Genomic DNA, 21,633 nt, shown 5'->3' with positions numbered 1-21,633 from the left:
TGTATTCCCTTTTAAAAAGGTTTCCTATTACAAAATAATATCTGGTAATCTTGCAAAGTCTGATGATACTCCAAAAGAACATTTTGTTTATTAAATGCCTATCTTTCAAAAAATACAGAGAAATTTGTAAAAAAAATATTTTCAAATATGCCTTTGCTATAAATATGAGATTATTACTGTTGCAGTTTATTACATGTAACATGAAGCCTATTGTCTTCCCAGTGGCAGTGTGTTCACAAACTAATATATTCCAACAGACAGTTAGGCATGACAGATGTGGAAATTAACTTGGACAAAAATAACTGAAGTGCGTCAATGGTCAAAATTTAGTTTGAGGTATTCCCTTTGTTTTCCAGAGAGAAAAGTACAATAAGAAAGATTCAACTGATGAATCAGCTACTATCAAAAAAAAAAGCAACAAAGTGGCAATGCTAAGGAAATAAAGTTATAAAGGTCTAATTGAAAACTGTAGATAAGTAGGACGCAAGTTGTTCCAATTTGCTTCCATGTTGGAAGTATTTGCTGTGCAAGAGAAAAAGTCAGTAATTTTTCTCCTGACTCCCACAAACAATAGCAAAACTAGAGCTTGAGCAATTTTCTAAGATAATTAAACAACAGGTATATGAATTATTGAGCTATGCTGAAAGCCTCTAATAGCTAGCACTGCACTGTGTGCCCTTTTTCCAGATGTGAAAACATGGCTTATTAGCTTGTGAAATATCTGCATGTTTTTACAAAAGCTGGCTCATGAAAGAAAAAAAAAAAAAAGAGAAAAGCAAGCAACCTAAGTAGGATTAAAGGAGATTTTTTTTACATTATTACTATGACAAAAACTTTGTGAAGAAAAATAAATATTAAAAGAAATTTTTTTCTGTTCACACATGAAATGTTGAAGTGCCCAGCCCCTTGCCAAACAAACACTAACTAGCACATAAAATACGAACAGGTTAAACCACAACAAGCTTTATTTTCCCCTGAAATTCCATCATTCTGTTCTGCTAGAATTTCATACATCTTTTTCATTGCTTCCCACTTTTGTTCCTGTCTATTTTAACCATAATAACAGATTACAAGACAAGATCTGAATGTGTTGTTTAGCTAGTTTGGAAATCCTAAATAATTCACCCTACAAATTAAAACAAAGGCTTCAGTCACCTCACAGCTGATTTGGAGCTGCCAAAACTGGCATATCCAAGGAAACACATCTTTTGGATAATGGCTGTCCTGAGGCACTCTAACAGAAGTGAAGTAGAAGGAAAGAAAAGGAAGATAACATCTGGGAAGGAAAACTATGAAGGAGTAATAATGGTAGGCTTGAAAATAAGGGGGAAAAATTGAATACTAAGTGTAGGGATAGTGAAGATATGCTGGTGAAAGGAAAAATAAAAAAGAACACTTTTGATTTAGAAACACACATTTTCTAAAGATTTGTTGAAGAATGTTAGAAGATAGTGAGGCAAACAAGTGGTGCTACAATACTGAAGATAAAATAAGAAACTTTACCAAAAGTCAACTTGAGAATACGCTTTAAAGGCGTAAGACTGAAATCCAGTAACCTACTATAACATCAGCAGTATGATTTCTGTGCTCAGTTTGTAATTTTTTTCTGATTGGAGTGAGAAGGGGTCTGGCTGAATCAGCACAATTATAAACTTCTGTAATTTACAGATTTTTCCCTCATTAGTGAATTAGGCCTACTGATACATGTCCGAACAAGGGAAAGCCATGAACTTCAATCTGTGAATTAGCAGCATAAACTACAACAGCACTTCTTAGTGCAGCCTCTCAACAAGAATCTTTAGGACTTAAATTATTTGTCAGGATACTCAACATGGCACAGAAGATGAAAGCAGACAGCCCAAATTCTGTATATGAAAAGTGCTTGGTGAGTCGCAGATTTAAACACCAGCAACAAAAGTGAATATTTATTAATATTGCAATTTTGATTAAATATAACCTAACATCAGATCTTGTTTCTATAAAGGCAAATAAAATCTGAAAGTCTAATTAAAACTTACACAAAAACATACACATTTGTTTTACAAATTACAAGGACAGCCTTACCTGAAAGCATTTTATTTTTCTGTACTCAGCTGTATAGTATGACTTCATTAATTAATAGGGACAGTACTGAACCTAAAGGTGGTTAATTTTAAATTGTATTAATGAACACTATGAAAATCCACTCTAACAAAATCACAGCAGAGTAAGGCAACATCAGATCTGTATGGCCTGGGACAAAGGCTAATCTGGAATTAAAAGGGATAATATGACTTATATAATAAGGGGCCAGAAAAAGGACAAAAACAGATGCATATTTATGTGTAGCTATGAAGCTTATGAATATCTTGATTATCTGCTTTAAAATATCTGGTTACCTTCATCTTGCAGAGGAATTAAGGAAACCGAAATAAAACATACCTGTATTAGAGAGAGATCCTCAAGCTTCAATCTGAAGAGGTAGTTTCTGGGGTTAAAAAAAATAGCAGATAAAAATGAATTGTTACTAATGGTTCAGTGAAAAACCCAAATGTTACCACTGTTTAAATAAAAACATAATTAATTACTAAAAGGCAGAAAAAAATTTAGAAGTGACAGGTATTTGGGGCTTCAAATTCTTTCAGAGGCTGTCTCAAGATGCAGGCCTTTGGGATAAGGACTAAGTTAATTTCTAAAACAGATTTTCAGTCTGAAGGTCTGGTTGAACGTGAATGAAGTAGATATTTTACTGCATTAATTGCTCCAGTCTTCCTTTAGACTCAATGGCAAGAAATACTCAGAGGTTTGGCAGATCCATGGCACCAGTGTTGGATGGCTCTATCAGGACACATGGACAGGCAGATTAAAACTCTGAATTTCTCCCCACAAAGATGGAAACGTCATGCAATTAGCTCAGCCACATGCATGTAAAGTTTGAAGCACAAGATCCCAGTATGATGGCAAATCTGCACAAGCCCCTGAGTTTTCACAATTTGGAGCAGTCTTGCCCTATGTGGTCTAATTCCTCTGAAGCCTAAGAATGTTTTCCCACAGACAGCAGGAGCTGCATGCAAACCAACCAAGCACAGATTTCAAAAGCCTGCGCATCTATTGCAAAAATATTTCTCACTCTGCCTTTTCTCTACAGCAGCATCAGTGCACCTACAAACCTTGGGAGGTATAAATTGTTCTCTTAACTCAGTTGTATCAAACTCATAGGAATGGCACATAAATGCCCCATCTGACTCTACAAATAAATGCAGTCTCTGTTGCAGAACATGTGAGCAGTCTGGCCTCACATTTTCCATTTTCAGGACTGTACTTCATACAGATTTCAATTGCTATGTGTACTTCAGATATCTGCTGAAAATTTATGCCTGATGAGGGCTTTTTAGGACAGATTATCAAATTAATAATGTCTTTTTATCATCTTCCATTCTGACATAATTTCAGCCTGTTAAAAAGTAAGCTATTGTCTCAAATTTAAAGATTCTAAAGAAGTAAATGTACAAACACAGTGCCAGCCTGAAGAAAAACAGACACTCAACATTTTTCTTGCCTTTTTTTTTCTAGAAAATGAGATTTTTATCCTATTCAGTAGAGCACAACACTTCTACACATTAATATATTCAGTGTGAAATTAGAAAAATTGACCCTATAAGTGTTAGGGAGACTAAAATGTCTACATTCATGTGAATGATCAAGAGGCAGAGCTAATAAGTGTACATTTTTCAATTTCCTGTGGCTGCCAATAACCAATTAAAATATTTTTAGCTTTAAAAAGCCAGCAGAAGGAAAATTGAACAAGAAAAGCAATGTGCAAGAGACAGTAAAAACACCTTAGCAACACAAACTGGGCAAATGGACAGCACAGATTGACTGTGACTACATAAATAATCCTGGGCTAAGTGTCAAACTAGCACTCAGAGAGCAATCAGAGCTATTCCTACCTAGATGTGCCCACTTCAGTAAAACTTACAGGATTACATTTAGCTTTACAAATCCAACAGTTTAATATTTTAAAGTATGCATCTCTAGCATGTGAGAACTCATTCAGAAAGCACATATACGAGAAAATATCTAAAATAAAATTAAAGAAATGAGCATGACAGTAAAAAACACATAGGAAATGTAGTATTAATAAATCTGGCAGTCCAAAGAAAAAGTCATTGCCCATTTTCATGACATGTGCGGAGCCACTATGCTCCTCATGAGACAGGTAAAAACATTTTTTCAAATTGTTATTGAGATTATGCCCTGGACTGCCATCTTTCAACCTTGGTTCAGCTTTATTCCAGTGCATTTATGCTTTGAAGGAAACAAAGAATGAGAAAGAAAAATGAAATTACATTTCTGAAGCACAGATACTACCTCTTAGCACACAGCCCTGCTTCTTTTCCAAATATGATGGCAACGAGCAAGACAAATTTTGCACGCTGGAACTAAACTGATTTGACACTGGCGGTAATTGGCAAATTTGTTTCCATTTGATGCTTAATGAATGAGGAAAGCAAATATGTTACATAAATCTGCAAACAGAAGGACACTTAATGAGAAGAAAACACAACTAACACTGAGATAAAGCAACATCCTTTACTCCTTTGGAGATCCAGCAGGCAGTAAGCATTTTGCTTTATAGTCACAGCACTGAACAACTCTTCTAGCTCAGCTGTTATAATTAAAACCTATTAGTCAAGAGCCTGCTCAAACCCAAGGGTAAACACTTCCACTGGTATCAGTGGGAGCTAGATGAAAGCGCACAAAAAGCACGCTCCAGTCACCTCCTTCATAACAATATATTTCAATCTATTGCAGTGAATACGTTCAGTATGACTACAGCTAAAGGTACAAAACTAATGTTCTGTATGTTCCTGAACAATCCATGTAAAAAAACAATTAAAAATTCATAAAGATTCAAAAGTATATCATGTTAGTAATGGTTGTTAAATCCAGCATTTTACCTTTTTTTTGTGAAATTGCAAGCTATAAAAGCTGAATGGAACAACAATAAATACTTTTGCACTAGACACAGACATGAATTAGAAGAACATTAAGATGGCACACACAGTTCAGGGAGACATGGATTCAGGATTAGGCCTTTTAAAAAAGATGGCAAAATATAACAATATTGCAGATAATCTCCATAACCCATCCTAAGCCCCCACATGCATTGGCAATTGAAAGCCTGAATCAAGAAATAGGGGTTTCAGCAAACTCAGACACTCAAGGTATGCTGCCAAATCTCCTGGAAATACACAAACAAAAGATTACTTCCCATTCACTTCTTGGAAGAAACTGACTCACATGAAAGAAGAAAATTTTATTCAATTCACTGGGAGAAAAATATAGTAAGACTGAAAATGTAAAGTATAAACTCCACAGGAGTCAACTATTAAGCAAAATTTCAACATTTCACAATTGAGATGGTAAAGTTTTGGGTGAAAGGCAATTCTAGTTCTTCAGTGTAGTAAAGTCAGCAAGTGGAAAGAAAATTAAAAAAAACTGTTAAAGGCAAAAGGAGATAATAAAAATAAATAAAACTATAATGTACAAAATGTATTTGGTTAAATCATAAGTCTATAAGAAAAAATATCTCAAAAAGCCAAGGATGATATACTGGAAATAAAAGAAACCTAATACAAATGTTCTAGTTGAACCATTTATTAAAATTGTCAAATTGCAATAGCAAAAAGCAGAATGGCCAAAAGTTATATATTATCTTCATTTTGCATGAAATGGAAGCCACAGCAAACAAGAATAATGAAATGAGAGGCTTACTGATGAATGCTAAAGATATGGAAACAGCATATGCACAGAGACAAATATTTTCTGACTAGTAGGTCTTGTTGATCCATCCTAAAAATTATGGAAAAGTGATTTTTGTTGTTCTTATTGCTCTTTTTAAATCATTTCTAAAATTACAGGTTTTCTTGAGGAATGAAGACGAACCATATTTTATTAATATTCAAAGTGGCAAAAGGCAGACTCACGTAATAATAAGCTGACCAGTGAAACAATAAGCTTGTCAAAATGAATAAGAAAATCACTATGGGATTCAATTATGATAGAATCCCAATAAAAATTGAATTAATCCACTCAAAGATCCTGTGAAACCTGATTTCCTTCTCTGATGCTTTCTCCTCTGGATTAGTAAATTTTACTTTGAATCCCTGTGGTTCCTCATACAGCCTCAGCTACGCTGAAGATCCTAGAACACAGCACTCCTGCACAGATGTTCAACAACAGCCAGATGTCACTTCCACATATTTCTTGCCATGGGCTTGTCCAAAAAAAGCAGAAAAGTACCAGGTACCCCTGCACCTCTGGAGGTCACCCTCCTCCTGAAGTCATGCCATGGCATCTCAAGCTTCCATTAACATCTTTCTCTGTTGGCCTTGACTTCTCACACACAGCACTCAAGTTCCTCCCAGCTGGCAATGGCCTTGCAACATTTGACAACGGTCTGCCTCCAGTGCATGCTGGTCAAGCATGTTTCTGAGTATTATGTTTTAGTCCAGGTGAGTTTGGGAGGTTATTGAGCTATTTATTTAGCAAGCTGTTGTTGGATACAACTTTATCCTGAAATACCAGCTCAAGGAAAATATTAATCCTGTATTTCGTAACTGTGGCTAGCCAAATCTTTAATAATTTTTTATTGCTGCAACACATATGTCAAAGTACATGCCCCCATTTTTATATTTGGCAGATATTACATATAATGTACAGTATTCACTCACATCAAGGGCCATGCAAATTCTATGTGATCTTGTTACCATTTCATTGTTCAATACATTAATCTTCTTTTTCAAGATTAATTTGAAATTATATTTAAACGTTGCTGTTACATCTCATGTAATGACCCCCAACAATGGAAATGGGCTTAAAACCAGAAATTTCAGACAGTTTGAACTTTTTGTGGTCTCCTACTACAGTAACCAACTTGGGCACATAAAGTTTGCTTGAGTTGTTGGAGGTGGGGTGTAAGAAAGGTCAGCAGGAGAAGGTAAAGAGTCTAAAGTATCCAAAGTTTGGATATTTTCTTTTTCTTTTCTTTTTTTTAATAAACTGAAATTACAATGACAAAAGTTCCATTTACCCCTACTAAAGGGGTCATTTCTCTTTTTTTCTTACTCTGAGTCAACTCCAGGGCTCCTGTGATGATGCATCATGTCAGCTATTCTAATTAAAATGCCAAGACATTAAATCAGAACAAGAACAAGAAGGACTTTTGTGGAGTTAGTGAATTGCCTAGTGTCACTCTGCAACCAGACTATTACCAACATTGGTGCAAAGGAGACAACTGCAGAGTGGAACCAGGCATGAGCAGGAGACGTATGAAGCTTTAAAAAATATTCAGGAACCTGTTAGCAAGGTAGGAAAGACAAGCAGTAGGGGGAAAAAGACCTGCTCTTTTTGCAGCAGTTAGATGATAATTTCTTGCAGATTTAGCATTAAACCATACATTAGATTAGATTGGATTAGATTAGCCCAGTTCAGTCAGTGGAGGGACAGACATTGATTACCTTGAGCCAAGTGTTAAATGAGCAGTGATACCCAGATGGATGTTGAAAGAATAGAGCACCAGTTCCCTCTGCATGTATATTCTCTCTGTATCTGTAGCCCTCAGAGCGCCTTATTAACAAGAAGCTCTCAGATTCTCCAGCTGGGAGCAGACAACAGTAAAAAGCAAACCTGTGTAGTTATTTATTCCTTTATTAGAGATCCTTAAGCCACTGTTAATGAATCCTTTAATTTGGCTTTCTGTTATTATGGCAAGTAGTGGTAATGGTTCAAATTAATGTTCCCAAACACACATCTAATTAAGGGAGAAGCCATACTGTTGCAGTCCTTCATCAGTGAGATAAGGAGTGACTGAGGCAATAAGCCACCTCAAAGCAAGACATAGTCCTAAAAACCAAGTTTAATTAACTTGAAGGAGAACATACAAGAGAAAGCCACCACTATTAGGATACTCTGTGTAAAAAGAAATAAAATAAAATAAAAAGTAGAGTATATATAAGTATGTATTAGCCAATTAATAAGAAAGTTGGATAGCTTAGAGACCTATTTCTGATATTAACTATATCATTTAAAAGTATAGCCCAACTTGAATTTAAAAAGAAAATTCCACATTTTAGGAATTAACTCAATCCAGGCTGCTACCAGTCCAAAACTTCAAGCACAGGAGGCTTGGGGAAAGAGGATAACTTCATTTCTCTGTAAAAATAGACAAAATTCTTCTCATATGGTTTGAATAAAACCACTGAGAAAACAAAATAAAAAGTCACCAAAAAAGAAGAAAAATTTAAAAATTGCCCTAAACTACTGGATTTCAGACATACTTTTTGTCAAGTCTCGTTTAGCCAAAATGGATTAAACACTTTTAACAATTTTTGGTTTATCAAAACTAGAGTTGCTACATGTTATGTACATTGTCAGGAGATGAGGAGGAAAAAAACGCAATGCACAATTTGCCTGGGCAATTCACAGACTGTTGTATCCTTCCCCTAACCTGGTCTCCTCCCCCTTTAACTGACCTTCCCAAAGAAACATATGGCAAAGCACTTTCACACGGCAAAGAAGACAAGGGTGTTCTTGGAGAAATCCATGAATCTTTAAGCCTACATTTCTGTATTTCAAAACACAGAAATCACAATAATATTTTATTACATGCTAAATCAGTCCACCAATAACACACAGAAAAATATTTCATCTGAATATTTTATTGGAATTTATCAGAATAAGATAAACAAGTAGTTTCTCATTTCCTTGAGCTTACTGAGGAGCTAATGCCCTGAGAGTAATCCTTTGCTGGTGCCACTTAATTATAAAAGTAAATTCCACCCTGCCATATGGGTTGGCTTTTTTCTAAGAAAACAAATGAACTCCCAAGAAGGTTTCAGATTGCAATAGAACTCATTTATTTTTATCTGCCAGGTCACATACAATATTAAGAACAATGCCTGGGGCACATTTTAAAGATACAGTTTCATGGGAGCATGGATTGCATGATTAATGTGAAGGCACATACTAGCGTTGGAGTGGTACCATTCACTGATGGCTGCTGATGGTGTAAGGAAACTGAAACAAGGCTACAAGACTCTATCTTAATCAACTCAATATCTATAGGAGAACCAGATGTTTTGCAAAACAAAAAAAAAATTATCAACCAGTTATAATCTTCTCACAAGGAGTAGAAGACAACCTGCGGAAGTTGAGGGTGGGGAGAGGCAGAGAGATACAATTGTAAACCATCTATTTTTGCACAGCAACAGAATGCCCACAGGCATCAGAAGACCACCTTTATTTCCCAAACTGGACAAGCAAGACTAATCTCGGCAATATAGGATGAACTTCCCAGTTATTGCCTGCTATGGTGAATACTATAGAATAAAGTCCCTTGCATATTTTTAAAGACCTCCATATAAAAATTTTTTCTAATTTTGTTTTCCTCAGCAAAATGTGACAAATCTCATTGCTTCTTGACTAAATTACTCATGGCCAACTTAAACTATCTGGTTTTCTGTCAACTCTGCCATTCCATTTATACTGCTACATCCTTACCTAGGCGCACCTCCTGATGGATTTATGGGCAGGTGCTGTCCACATGCTCAGGCCTTGCTATCCTGCACCACATTTCCAACCCTCTTCTCATCTGCCTTTTAACAGCCCTTCCTCACATTCCTAACTCATTTCATTAAACCTTATTCAAGCATAAATAAACAGAATAGTACACACTAGCACAATTTAAAGTCTCCAAAGAACCTTGTGCAAAGAGATCAGAAGTTCTCCATCACTCTGGGAGACACCTTTTGGGGTATCATAGGATCATATCTGTCTTTCCACATAGCTGCATGACATTGGCAACTCCCAACAGAAATGCAGTCTAGATCCCAGTTGAGATCTTTGCTACCATCCTCAATAAAACAAATCATAAATATCCTTAGAGGCTGTAGAACTTCATAAATGAAAAAGAGTCACCTGCCATGAATACCAATAATGGAAAAGGGATTTAAAAATTTCCAATAGTATCAAACTTTCACAATAGTATTTTGTTTGATTTCTAAGGCAGAGGAATTTGGGATCATTAAATCCATTAAGGTGGAAAAAGTCAATTATGAACATAAGATGAGCCAAAACACAGCTTCTGGCTGTGAAAAATCATTCCTCTAGTTTAGAATACCAAATTACTAAAGCAGAATCCTGAAGGTGCAAGGATAGAGTGGGCTAATCCTGGTTGAAGACCAGGTTCTCATCAAAACTGCTCTATCACTCCCCTCCTCAACTGAGCAGGAAAAGAAAATGAAACGAAAGGTGCATGAGTTGAGATAAGGACAGGGAGACATCACTCACTGATTACCTTCATGGGCAAATAGAAACAACGTAAAGAAATTGACTACATTTATTACCAATCAAGATCAGAGTAGACCTGATTATAGGCTGGGGACGGTGTGGCTGGACAGTGCCCAGGCAGAAAGGGACCTGGGGGTGCTGGTCCACAGCCAGCTGAACATGAGCCAGCGGTGTGCCCTGGTGGCCAAGAAGGCCAATGCCATCCTGGTCTGTATCAGAAATAGTGTGGCCAGCAGCAGTACCAGGGAGATCATCCTTCTCCTGTACCCAGCAGTGGGGAGGCAACACCTTGAGTGCTGTGTCCAGTTCTGGGCCCCACAGCTTGGGAAGGACGTTGAGATGCTCGAGCGCATCCAGAGGAGTCAGCAAGGCTGGTGAGGGGCTTGGAACACAAACCCTGTGAGGAACGACTGAGAGAGCTGGGGGTGTTTAGCCTGGAGGAAAGGAGACTCAAATGTGACCTTATCACTCTCTACAACTTCCTGAAAGCTGGCTGTAGTCAGGCGGGGCTTGGTCTCTTTCTCCAGGCAAAAACTGACAGAATGAGAGGACACAGTTTCAAGCTGCACCAAGGGAAATATAGGTTGGGTATTAGAAAGAAGTTTTTCACAGAAAGGGTGATAAAGTACTGCAATTGTCTGCTTGGGGAGGTCATGCAGTCACCATCCCTGGATGAGTTTAATAGGAGACTGGATGTGGCACTTGGTGCCATGGGTGTTAGAGCTAGGTTGGACTCAATAATCTTGAAGGTCTCCTCCAACCTATTTATTCTGTGAATTCTGTGATTCACGGTGAATGGATTCGGTCTACCTGCAGTGGAGACTATGTGCAGAAGGTGTGTAATCCGTAAGATTATCAGTGTGATCAACACTTGCAATGTTGGGACTACAGCACCCTGACAAGTGGCTGCTAGTCTCTGAGTCTAGGATCCCATGATGTACAATGGCACGTGGGGCACAATGCCTAAAGAACAGAAAGGTGTGTAGCAAAAAAGATGTACTGATATCAATAATACATACAATTAGAGAAAACTGCAGGCAAGTTTAGGTATTCTAAAGGAAGATCTCCACGGCCAAACACAACATCAGAAAGGTTAAATTAAGAATGGAAATGCAGAATAAGGAAAGGGAAAATCAACGCCTTCTATGAACAAGTAACAGCCAACTATACTGAACTGCGTGAAACAAAATTGCTGCTATAATTTTAATAACCTTGTATATTTTTCTTTTTTTAATTTTAGTCAGAACAAGAGACATAAAGCTCTGAAGCATCACTAACTTCTAGGAAAAATACATATTTTGATGCAAGGGATCTTTAGCAAAAAGCAGAATTAACAGCTGATCAGCTGGGTTTTTTGCTGTTTTTTTTTGTTGTTGTTGTTGTTTTTTTTGTTGTTTTTTTTTGGTAGTCACTGCTTATTCAACAAAATCATCCCAAGCTCATCCCACAGTGATTTAAAAAGCTTCATCAAAAGCACTGGTTTAAATGAGCTTATTTTTTGCTCAGATTTGGACTCCAGATAGGCAGTATAGAGAATAAGATAAGAGAGGAAGGAGGGAAAAGTTGTTGGTTTTTTTTGAACAGTTATTGGAATATCTGTACAGAGTGCACTAATCCAACACACATTTCCATGGGTCTAGGGCCTGAGGAGAGGCTCAGACAACTTACAATGACAGTCCTTACAGAGTAGCAGCAGTTGATAACCTCACACCTTGTTTCATTGGATAGCTTACAGAATTGAAAACTCAACATCAAGGCACAGAAGACCCCACTTCATGTGGACCAAAGATATATGAATATATATATACACACACACATGCCTATTTCCACGCTCAGAAAGTTTCCCCCTGTAGATAAGCAACTTCCACTGGTCCATGGGAAAAAGTTTCCTTGCAGTGCCTTTTATGACTCTGCATTTTGAACCTCATTTTCAGCTAAGAAGCAAACTGGGAAACAGAAATATATTCCAATGCTAAACCTATAAGTGAAGTGACTAGAACTTTGTTAATTCAAAAGCAAAATATATTCAGAAGGTGGGTGTGAATAATAAGTTTAGATGGTTACAATTTTGGCTAACCAAGATGTTTTACTACACCCCATATGCTAAGAGGGAAAAAAAATAGTATTCAAAGACTGCCACTGCTTCAATGTTGACATCTAAGACAGTGTCACTGTTGATCACAGCTTGCAGAGTGCTCTCCTACTGTGCAAACAGTGACTATCACCAACTTTACCACTAATTCTGCAGTCTTTAACAGATCGCTCCTGGCATCGTAGTGAATAATTATTAGAAACATCCCAACACAGCGAGCCACATCGTGTAGCCAGCTTTGGGATCATCCTAAGCTTCATGCAATGGCAACTTCTGTCGCACTGCCATATGGCACCTGCTTGTTCTACCGGATGCACCCAAGGATTGTGTACTCCAGGACAGTCCTCCTAAAATTAGGATAGCGTAAGGTATTATAAATCTTGATGCCAGGCAGGCAGTCTGTCTTGTAACGCTGGTCAGGGATTAGAGAAATTAACATACATAACATTCAGTTTAGTGGGTCTAGAAAGCAGGGGAGTCACACAAGAGCACACTGATATTGGAATTTGGCTAAATATTGCTTATCAACAAAGAACAAAATCCAGTCTGGTGCAACACAAAAGAGAAAACAGATTTCTCACCTTGCTCCAGCAATAAGCTCTTTTTGTCCTGGGTCAAATGTTAACTGTGAGAAGTCCACAGCATCTTCTGCTTTGAACACGTGTAGCCAAGGGGCAATTTCTAAAAACAAGCAAGAAATACAACTTTTACTATAAATGTTATAGGTGTAGTACAACAGGTAGTCACCATTAAATCTGCAGATATTTCGAGTGGGTCTGCAAGTTTTCTCCTTATGGTCCTCTAAGGAAACATAGGAGACCTTCAACACCATGCCATTCAATTTATAATACAGGCCTGTAAAATATATAAGGCAGCCACCTGATACACACTTGAATCAAGTATCCATATTTTGTTCTGAATTGTTTTTTCTCCTTGGGTAAAGCAGAAAACACCACAGTACAACTGCAATTCACAGGGACATACTCAAGTAAAGTTATATTAAGTTTCCATGCATTAAAAACAGCTGAGGACTAAGGGTTTTGGGATTTTTTTTAGCTATTTAGTTATTTACTTTCTTTACAAAAGGATCTGATTAAGTGAAAAGCAATCAGGAAAACAAGCAGGTTTGACTTTTCATCATTTTTCACAATAAAAAGATTGAGAAATGAGGGATGAAAAAGGAAAAATGTTTGACATTCTTGGAACTTTTTTTTCACTTTCCTTTCTCAGACCAATTTAGTGCTACATTAAGCAGGGCAGACAAGCATGTGAATTACTGAAAATCAGCAAGGGGCATTACTTATATTCAGAATACAAACATGTTCCTACTTTCAAACTCTAAGCACACATAAATAGTTGCAAAACAAATCTTTAAATATTTTTATTACTAGAAGATCATTTTTTCATTCATATCACTAACTGGACACTAAACAGTTTGGCTAAATAAACACCATATTGTGGGAACAGAGCATAATTATATTTTATTTTTACTTTTTTAAAATAGACATATAGAATAAAGAACATTTCTGTAAAAACAGAAATGGTAGAAATGGCTTGCTAAAAAAAAAGTCCAGTTGTACAAAACCCTCATTCTCTAGAATTCTGAATTGTCAGGACATTGATTGAAGCTTTTTTGTTTGGTTTTTATTTTAATGTAGTCACAAAGCAGTGGGCTGGAACTTACATGAAAGGTGAAGAGGGCTGAGTATGTAGGCTCAGTGGGCTGCGGGCTTATTTGAAGATTACAGGTGTGAAACAGCCACTTGAAAGACCAAAGGTGAGCACATGGTCATGGCCATTTAGAATATGGAGTCAAAACCAACCCAACACCCTGAGGGTGTTGCAGAAATGCAATTTTTGACAATGGTATCATTAGCTGCAGTTCAGGTTAAAAACACTCATTCTAAGCTCGCTTCTTCACTCACAAGCATATTTTTGCTTTTGCAAGTGTCTCAGTTGAAATAATCTATGCCTGGTGCCTGTTTCAGGATGATTTGTTCCTAATTTAAAGTTTCAGCAGAAGTGAGCTATCCATTCCTAAGGAATGGGCCCAGGAGAAAAATGTTATTCTGTGTCAAAACGTGTTCAGCCATTGCAGACAACCATTAAATGCAGTGTGCAGAAGCTGTATCATCATATACTTTGGAAAAACAGATGGAACTGTGAAATAGAATCACTTGGGTGTCAGAACAGTAACTCCTGCATTTTTAATGTCAGCCCATTTGCATCTGGGCAATTTCAGGCTAGCAATGCCAGTTCATACATGTTCTGCAGTACTTGGAAATCAACAGTGAATTTAGCTACATCTGCATTGGATGGGTGCTCAAACCAGGATTCAAACACTGTGGGGTGGAAAGGGGATATGGCCAAATATTAGATAACTGTGATTACAGCTGCCATCAGCCATTACTGCAGATGCTTTGCAGAGAACGCAGCAGGATTCTAAGGGAAGAAAAACACTCATATACATTACAGCCTTGTATATATAGCCTTATACATACTTACTTATCTATTTTTATTTAAATATATATATATATATATGGCTACACAGGCAAGTATAAAACAGGTGTTTCCTAAACTTTTTGCACTTGATTTTCCAGCTTTAACTTTTCAATCATGCATTTCATATGAAACAACCAACTGCAAAGTTCTAAAACGTTAAGAAATTGGGTAGGACATGAAGATGAGGAAATCCAGAGGTAAATCACAAAGAATCTCACTTACTGGCAAAAGAAGGGGGGGAAAAAAAGAGAACAAAACATCAAAACAGCCAGACCCACTGTGGAAAGAGCAACAAGGTAAGCAGCTGAGAATGGAATTACCCCAGCTCTATACTGGTAGGACAAGTGAGACCCTTGGTTTTCTGAAAGAAGAGGAGAGGAGTGGCTCCCCACAGCATGAGGCCAGGGACAGCTCAGTACACAGAAGTACTGCAGTGCCAGAAGGCTACAGGGAAGACTGAAATTCAAAGACTCAATTCTCTTCGACTTGTCCTGCTGTCTCAGCAAGACACAATAAAGCTTCAAGGTAGAGCAGGCAGGTGATTGAGACCACTTCCAGGTTTGGAGCAAGGGGCCAGGCAGGGCAAGGCAAGCCCAGGCTAGAGAACAAGAATGAGGACTTGCTAAGAAATCTCTCTGAAATCTGAATCCCCTTCAAAATATAAATTATTTTATCCTGTCTTTGTTGCATTCAGCAGTGCTCTTGCTTGAGGGAATAAGGTCAGGAAGAGCAAATGGCTGCTAGAGCTCTTCTTTTTCAGAAAACACTCTGAAACTGTATCTCTTGTGTGTCACAGTGGCAGCATGTGTCACACAGAAATAAGTATTTATGAGATAAAGCTACAACTTCATGACACTTTTGTAAGGGAAAATGAACAAAACAGTGCCTTCAAAAATTTTTTTAAAAAGGCAATCCAACCCAATGTACACTGCAACAATAAAAGCTTATGTAACTAATTAACTGAATAATTAAGTTTCTTTTCACCAAAACAGTGAAATCTAGCTGAAACCCATAGGCAAAACAAGACTTTTTAGTTTTGCTTTGAATTATCTCCTTAGAGTCAAAAATTCATAATTAGCTACTAAAGGCCTATAAATTATTTTTTCCAATTAAAACTATAATGGTAAAGTAGTAAGAAGTAATAATTTAAATTTTTAATGGTTTTCATGCAGATGCAGCATGACAAGCTTTACACAAGAACACAGCAGTACATTTTGTGTACTACAACAGTAGCATGAATAAATGCGTAAGGCAATTAAGCTGCCCTGCCAACACGTAACCTAATAGCATTGCTTGCTGGTCACAGGTGACAAGCAGCAACATCCCTACACTTTCCCATCCTAACCCTCCTTTTCCTGACATTCCCCTCCCTTCTCCTCTGCCCTACCTTCATGTGAATTACAGTAAAACACTAAGCCCTTTATTGACTTCTCTCTTCTTACTCCTGATGCTGAGAACACTTATTGAAACACACCTTCAGCCTGGATTTGCTTTTCCTTTAAAACTAAGAAGGCATGCTTGCCAATCTGCAGACATCGGTCTGGGACTCAAAGCTGTCCAGGGAAAACTATCATGGTACACATACAGTCATGACAGCAGGTGATTGCCAACACTCACTGCGTCCTTTTGGTACATTCAAGACACACTTACCCTTAGAAAACAAACAAAAAAAAAAATTCATTGCTGTTATAGGGCTGAAATCTGCAGGCCTTGTAACTCAAAAATATTCCCAAGAAAAATACTTTCTCATGGAACTAAAAGATGGATGTTGAAAAAAAAATCTTTCTGAGAAGGCTACAGCTCTCTTTCACACGCTGGGAATTGGATGTTATGGGTTTTCCTGGGGGGTTCAAGCTTAAGGAGGGAGGGTTAATAGCTTCAATTTAATATAAAACAAAGTTTGTCGTGGTCCATAAATCGACAGCAAAGCAAACACGCCGGATTCCACCCAGCTCAGAGGAGAGGTCAAGGAATTCTCTTTAAGAGGTTTAAAGACAAAGGAGGTTAACAATCAAAGCTGGGCAGAAGGACATTAGATACTCATATTAAAAAAAAATGAAAGACCAGAAACCTCTCTCTGTTTTACTTTAAATTTAGTATCTGCCCAACAGGCCATGACTTGTTTGGTTTGCATTGTTCCAAGGATTTCCCAAGCGTTGAGCTCTAGAGGTCTTTGCAAATGAAATTGTAAAGTTCCCTCTAACCTAAGTTTCATTCTTTAGTACTTCAAAGTACAGCTACAGTAAACGGTAAAATAAATTGAGAAATCACTTACAAGGAATTGAGTGGTATGTTTAGAACCAAATTCAGAAGTGATCTATAATAATAATAATACAACTTTGCAAATAACAAAGTCCAAAGACAATAAGGACCTCCTGATTTCATTTAAAAATTAGCATAGATATTAAAAGCTTCAGTAGTGTTTACGGTGTACATATGTGACAGCTCGTGTCATAGTGTCATTTTTGAAAATAGCGAGTACAACTTAGCCATATGCACAGCAGCACCTTCTTGAAGAAACTCTGTTAGCAAAACAACAACAATAGCAATAGCAACAATAATAATAACAATAATAACAATAATAATAATAAAATAATAATAATAATAATAACAGTACCACAACAATAATACCACCACAATAACAACAGAAAATAACACCATAGTTGAAAACTAGCAGATTTGCAATATTAACAGAAGTCTCTGGGTGGCATCAGTACAACAAACTCACTAATCTTATCAGAAGAAAATTAAAATATATTTCTGCATGCTAAAGCTAGTTTAGAATTAAATGTATCTAATCTAAGGATGATACAATAACTCCACCTTCCTGAAGCTGTGTAATAATTTTAGCCTTAGATCTCCTGCTGTGATACTTAAGTTACACCACTATCCTCTTCAAAGGCAGCGAGACATGCCAGAAGTCTTCCCAGGGATGTGCCACACTGACACCATTGCATCACCCCCGGTGCCCTGGTGACAGTCCCATTAACCCCAGGGGAATCTATTAAGCAAGGTGTCAGGGCTGGCAAGAGGAAATCCACCTGTTCATTCATTCAGCATGTCCTGCCTGGGGGTTTCTTTACAACATTGGTGCTAGAAGGACACAGCTAGGAGCACTTGTAAACGCTCTGCTGTGGTGCTTCGGGACTCCACAGTCTCTATCTTAAAACTAGAACTGAGAAAAACACGATTTTCTTCAGCAATTTCTGTGCACCATTGGTATCGATTCAGTGTGACTGTTAAGTTCTCATCTTAAAATAATGTCATATTATAAATATATCTGTGAATAATAAATTCAATCAGAACTATTTCAGGTTAACAAGCATTGCTCCATGTTGGCAAAACAGGCAAGAAAGATGGCATAAACAGAGACTGTTGCAAAATATTTTACGATTCACTTTTGCTTTTACTTTTTTCTTACACTTACATGACCAGTTTTCCTACCTCTTTCACACTGTATTCTCTCCTCATGGAGATGTATTAAACACACCCTTGCTGGTAAGACACTGCAGATGAAAGGAAAAAAGGTCCTTCACAGCTCGAGTGAAGAAAGGAAATACATGCCAACACTATTCCACAGGTTCCAACTAAAAAGAGGACTCCATCAGGAAAGTTCAGCAAAAGAACAGCTGTATTACTTCTGAAACCAATCACAATTCACACCTCCACTTACCAGAAAGGAGCTGAAGCCTAGTTTGTCAAAAATATAAGTCCTTTTTTAGAACTTGTACAAGGCATGTGTTTCTCAGCATTTGCATGCAATGACTCCAATGTTTTAAATAATTTCGATCAATAAGTTTAAAAAAGAAAGTAAATACTGGGTAGAAAGCAGCTATAGTTACAAACATGTAACTGATAATATAAGATATCGTATACAGGGTTTTTTTTCCCCTCGGGTGATCTTCTGAAAATACAGCTGCAAATGAACTTCTGGATTATGCATCAGGGCTTGTCTGGTTGTCATTGCAATGGAAAGAAACCCATTGCTGCACCTGAACAAACTACTTTGTGCACTCCTCAGGCTGCAGCACCACGAAGCTCCACCACAACTGTGGTGTTTCTATTTCTGGTACAAAGTGTTTAAACCCATACAAATTGAACTTATTCTTTATATACTTGTGAAGTCATGCTTTATTTTTACTTTCTTTGAAGCAAATTTCTACTCTAACCTTAGCTTAGCTCTGTTGCAAAACAGGCCAGAGCAGACTTTTCCCAATCCATTTCTGTTGGATGCATTAACCATGAAATCATTAAAAGTGCCATTTCTTTTGAGAAAGAAAGTCAAAAATATGATAAAATAATCATAAACAAAAAAAAACCTCATCAAACAACTATAATTAACAAATATTAATTAGCAAATATTTAATTAATTTAATATAATTAATTAATTATAACAAATATTAATATAGCAAATATTTTTGATTTCTCTTACAGAAAAGATTTATTCTACGGGTTACAGTACTCCAGCAAAAACAATTTGCTAAACTATACTCATTACAAAATCTAAGCACGAACATCTGTCCTGCTCTTCTTCCATAAGGCCCATGGTAGAAGCCAAGCACTTGGAAGACAGCAGCTCACTGTAAAGCAGAGAAGGCCTGCCCATTACAGGCTGCTTTTCCTTTCATTCCAGACACATGCTTTCTATATGCAGCGTTATGTTGGCAGACGTGCTTCCAGGACCATGCACCTCCTCAGCTTTATGACCCTGACTGCTTCTTGCAGAATTGTATGCCCAAGGTGAGTGCCTTGCCCATGCTGTGGAGCCTTATTCCACAGGTCTGGAGAAAATCCCACAGGGGATTCTGTACAGTGTCCCTTGCCTAGGTTGTACATCCAGAGGTGCTGTGGGATGCAAAGCAAATACAATTACAGCCCCGGGTCAGCAGTACGGGTATCCATTATACCTTCCTACATCCTCCTATTGCTGTCCTCCTTTAGCATGCATTGCAGGGGCAGACAAAACAATTATTAATGCATCCTACAATAGTAGAGCTCAAAGGTAGGACCTACACTTCATTTTGGTTCCAGAGTTAAAGTAAAAGGAGAAAGGAAAATGCCCAACTAACACAAGATTAAGTACTAGGCACTTATGTACACCACCAGGATGAGTTAGAAGGCACCAGGAAGGTGCTTTTTCTGTAATTTTTCATACACAAGAAGGAAAGGCTACTGCATTGAGAACCTTAATCAAATAAATAAACAAGGAGTAAGCAAGTCTCTAACATTTAAACCTCACAGAAAGAGACAAATATTTACTGGAAGAAAAAATACAAATTGAAAAGACAATCCCAGCTCAGTGCTCCAGCAAAATTCCTGGTCCACCTGTTACTAGAATGTAGTTGGCATGTCCACTTTTTTATAGATAAGGTACAAATATTCAAATGTCAGGCCTAAGGAGGGGCACAGATGTAAATAAATCTAATGGTCTGTGCTACCAGAAGGCTCCAACAACCTAATTGGAGTACACAACAAGCAGGCTGGACACAACATATGAGGAAAAGAGCAGTAGCTCAACAACAAAAAGACAGCATTGTCCAACACCATTTAATGCTTTTCTGTAAAATGAAAGGATTGGGACAGATGGATCTGTTACAGTACTCAGTATTGCATTTTAATGAAAAAGACATTTAATTTGCTATACAGAACTTATTTTTACCAGGGCTGTGTACAGAATTAAGAGTATGTGGATGGACATCATAACTGGGACATGAAAGAATATATGTTTATATGTTTAGTCAAGCCCTTATTTTTAATAGAATTGAAAATTCAAAATATTTCCTATAGAAATTATTAATATGTTTTAATCTGAATAATACCTTGAAAAAAATAGGCATTCTGGTAATTAGTGATTAGACAATAATAACTCTTCAGCTTCCAAAAAAGGTGTCCAGGAAGATATAAGAAAACAAAATATCACTTCTTCCCTCAAGGGGGAAAAAAAAATTGTCTAGGCAGGGTTATTTAATGCAATCCAGTCCTCTATAAAGGAAAAGATGAAGTTACGAAGTTGCCCAAAATGATTAAATCAGCAACCACAAACTAAAAGATTCCTCTTTTAAGTCTAACCACACTACATTTGGTTCTCCTTTGGAAACATGAAAACATGTCAGATCTCCATCTGCAGTTCAGAGCTCATCTTTGCATATAGGGGAAGGAAGAAAAAAAGAAAAAAAGAAAGAACCCACAAAAAGACAAACCAACCTCAACTACAGATCCTTTTCCAGTTGCAGTATTCTGGAGGTCTCTAGATCCCATAAACAAACCAGCTGCCTTCCTTCCACTAACCAATAAAACTTAATACAGTCCTGAAGCTTGCTTTTCCATACAAAGAGAACTGCAGAAACCAAGAAATAAATATCTTTATCTTGCCTTATCTAGAAGCTCTGCTAGCTTCTCATGCTCCTCTCCATTTTAAATCATTTGTAATAAAACAAATCCCAAGACCATAAACCTCTTGATATTCTCCAGAAAGTTCACCACCTGTTTACTGCGCATTCATTTTACGAACAGCTATTACAGCTTCAGAACAATTTTGGAGGTAATGAGGCAGGGCTGTAAGTAATTTATAATTAATGGGGAAAAGAGAAAATGAACACACTTGCTACAGTATATGTTTCTTCACTTTGAATGCATGAAAACTTGAACTTCTTTCTTAAGCCTATGGTAAACTTGTTTCCTTTTACCCAGCTACTCTCATCTTTCAT

The 21,633-nt window shown here is 37.2% G+C and overlaps 1 protein-coding gene across 5 annotated transcripts in view; it reads right to left on the bottom strand.

Moving 5' to 3' along the window:
- The window catches only part of SEMA5A (semaphorin 5A), a 314,550-nt gene that overhangs the window by 184,591 nt on the left and 108,326 nt on the right, over positions 1-21,633 (bottom strand). For all 5 annotated transcript variants that reach the window (XM_030969771.1, XM_030969785.1, XM_030969762.1 and 2 more), the window contains 2 exons: positions 13,006-13,105; positions 2,422-2,467 (listed from right to left, as the gene is read on the bottom strand). In XM_030969771.1, coding sequence (XP_030825631.1) covers positions 2,422-2,467; positions 13,006-13,105 — 146 coding nt within the window. The remainder of the gene's footprint in view (positions 1-2,421; positions 2,468-13,005; positions 13,106-21,633) is intronic.

The sequence above is a fragment of the Camarhynchus parvulus genome, chromosome 2, assembly GCF_901933205.1.
Source record: "Camarhynchus parvulus chromosome 2, STF_HiC, whole genome shotgun sequence".
NCBI classification, from domain to species: Eukaryota; Metazoa; Chordata; class Aves; order Passeriformes; family Thraupidae; genus Camarhynchus; species Camarhynchus parvulus.
This window is presented reverse-complemented; position numbering and strand designations above follow the sequence as displayed.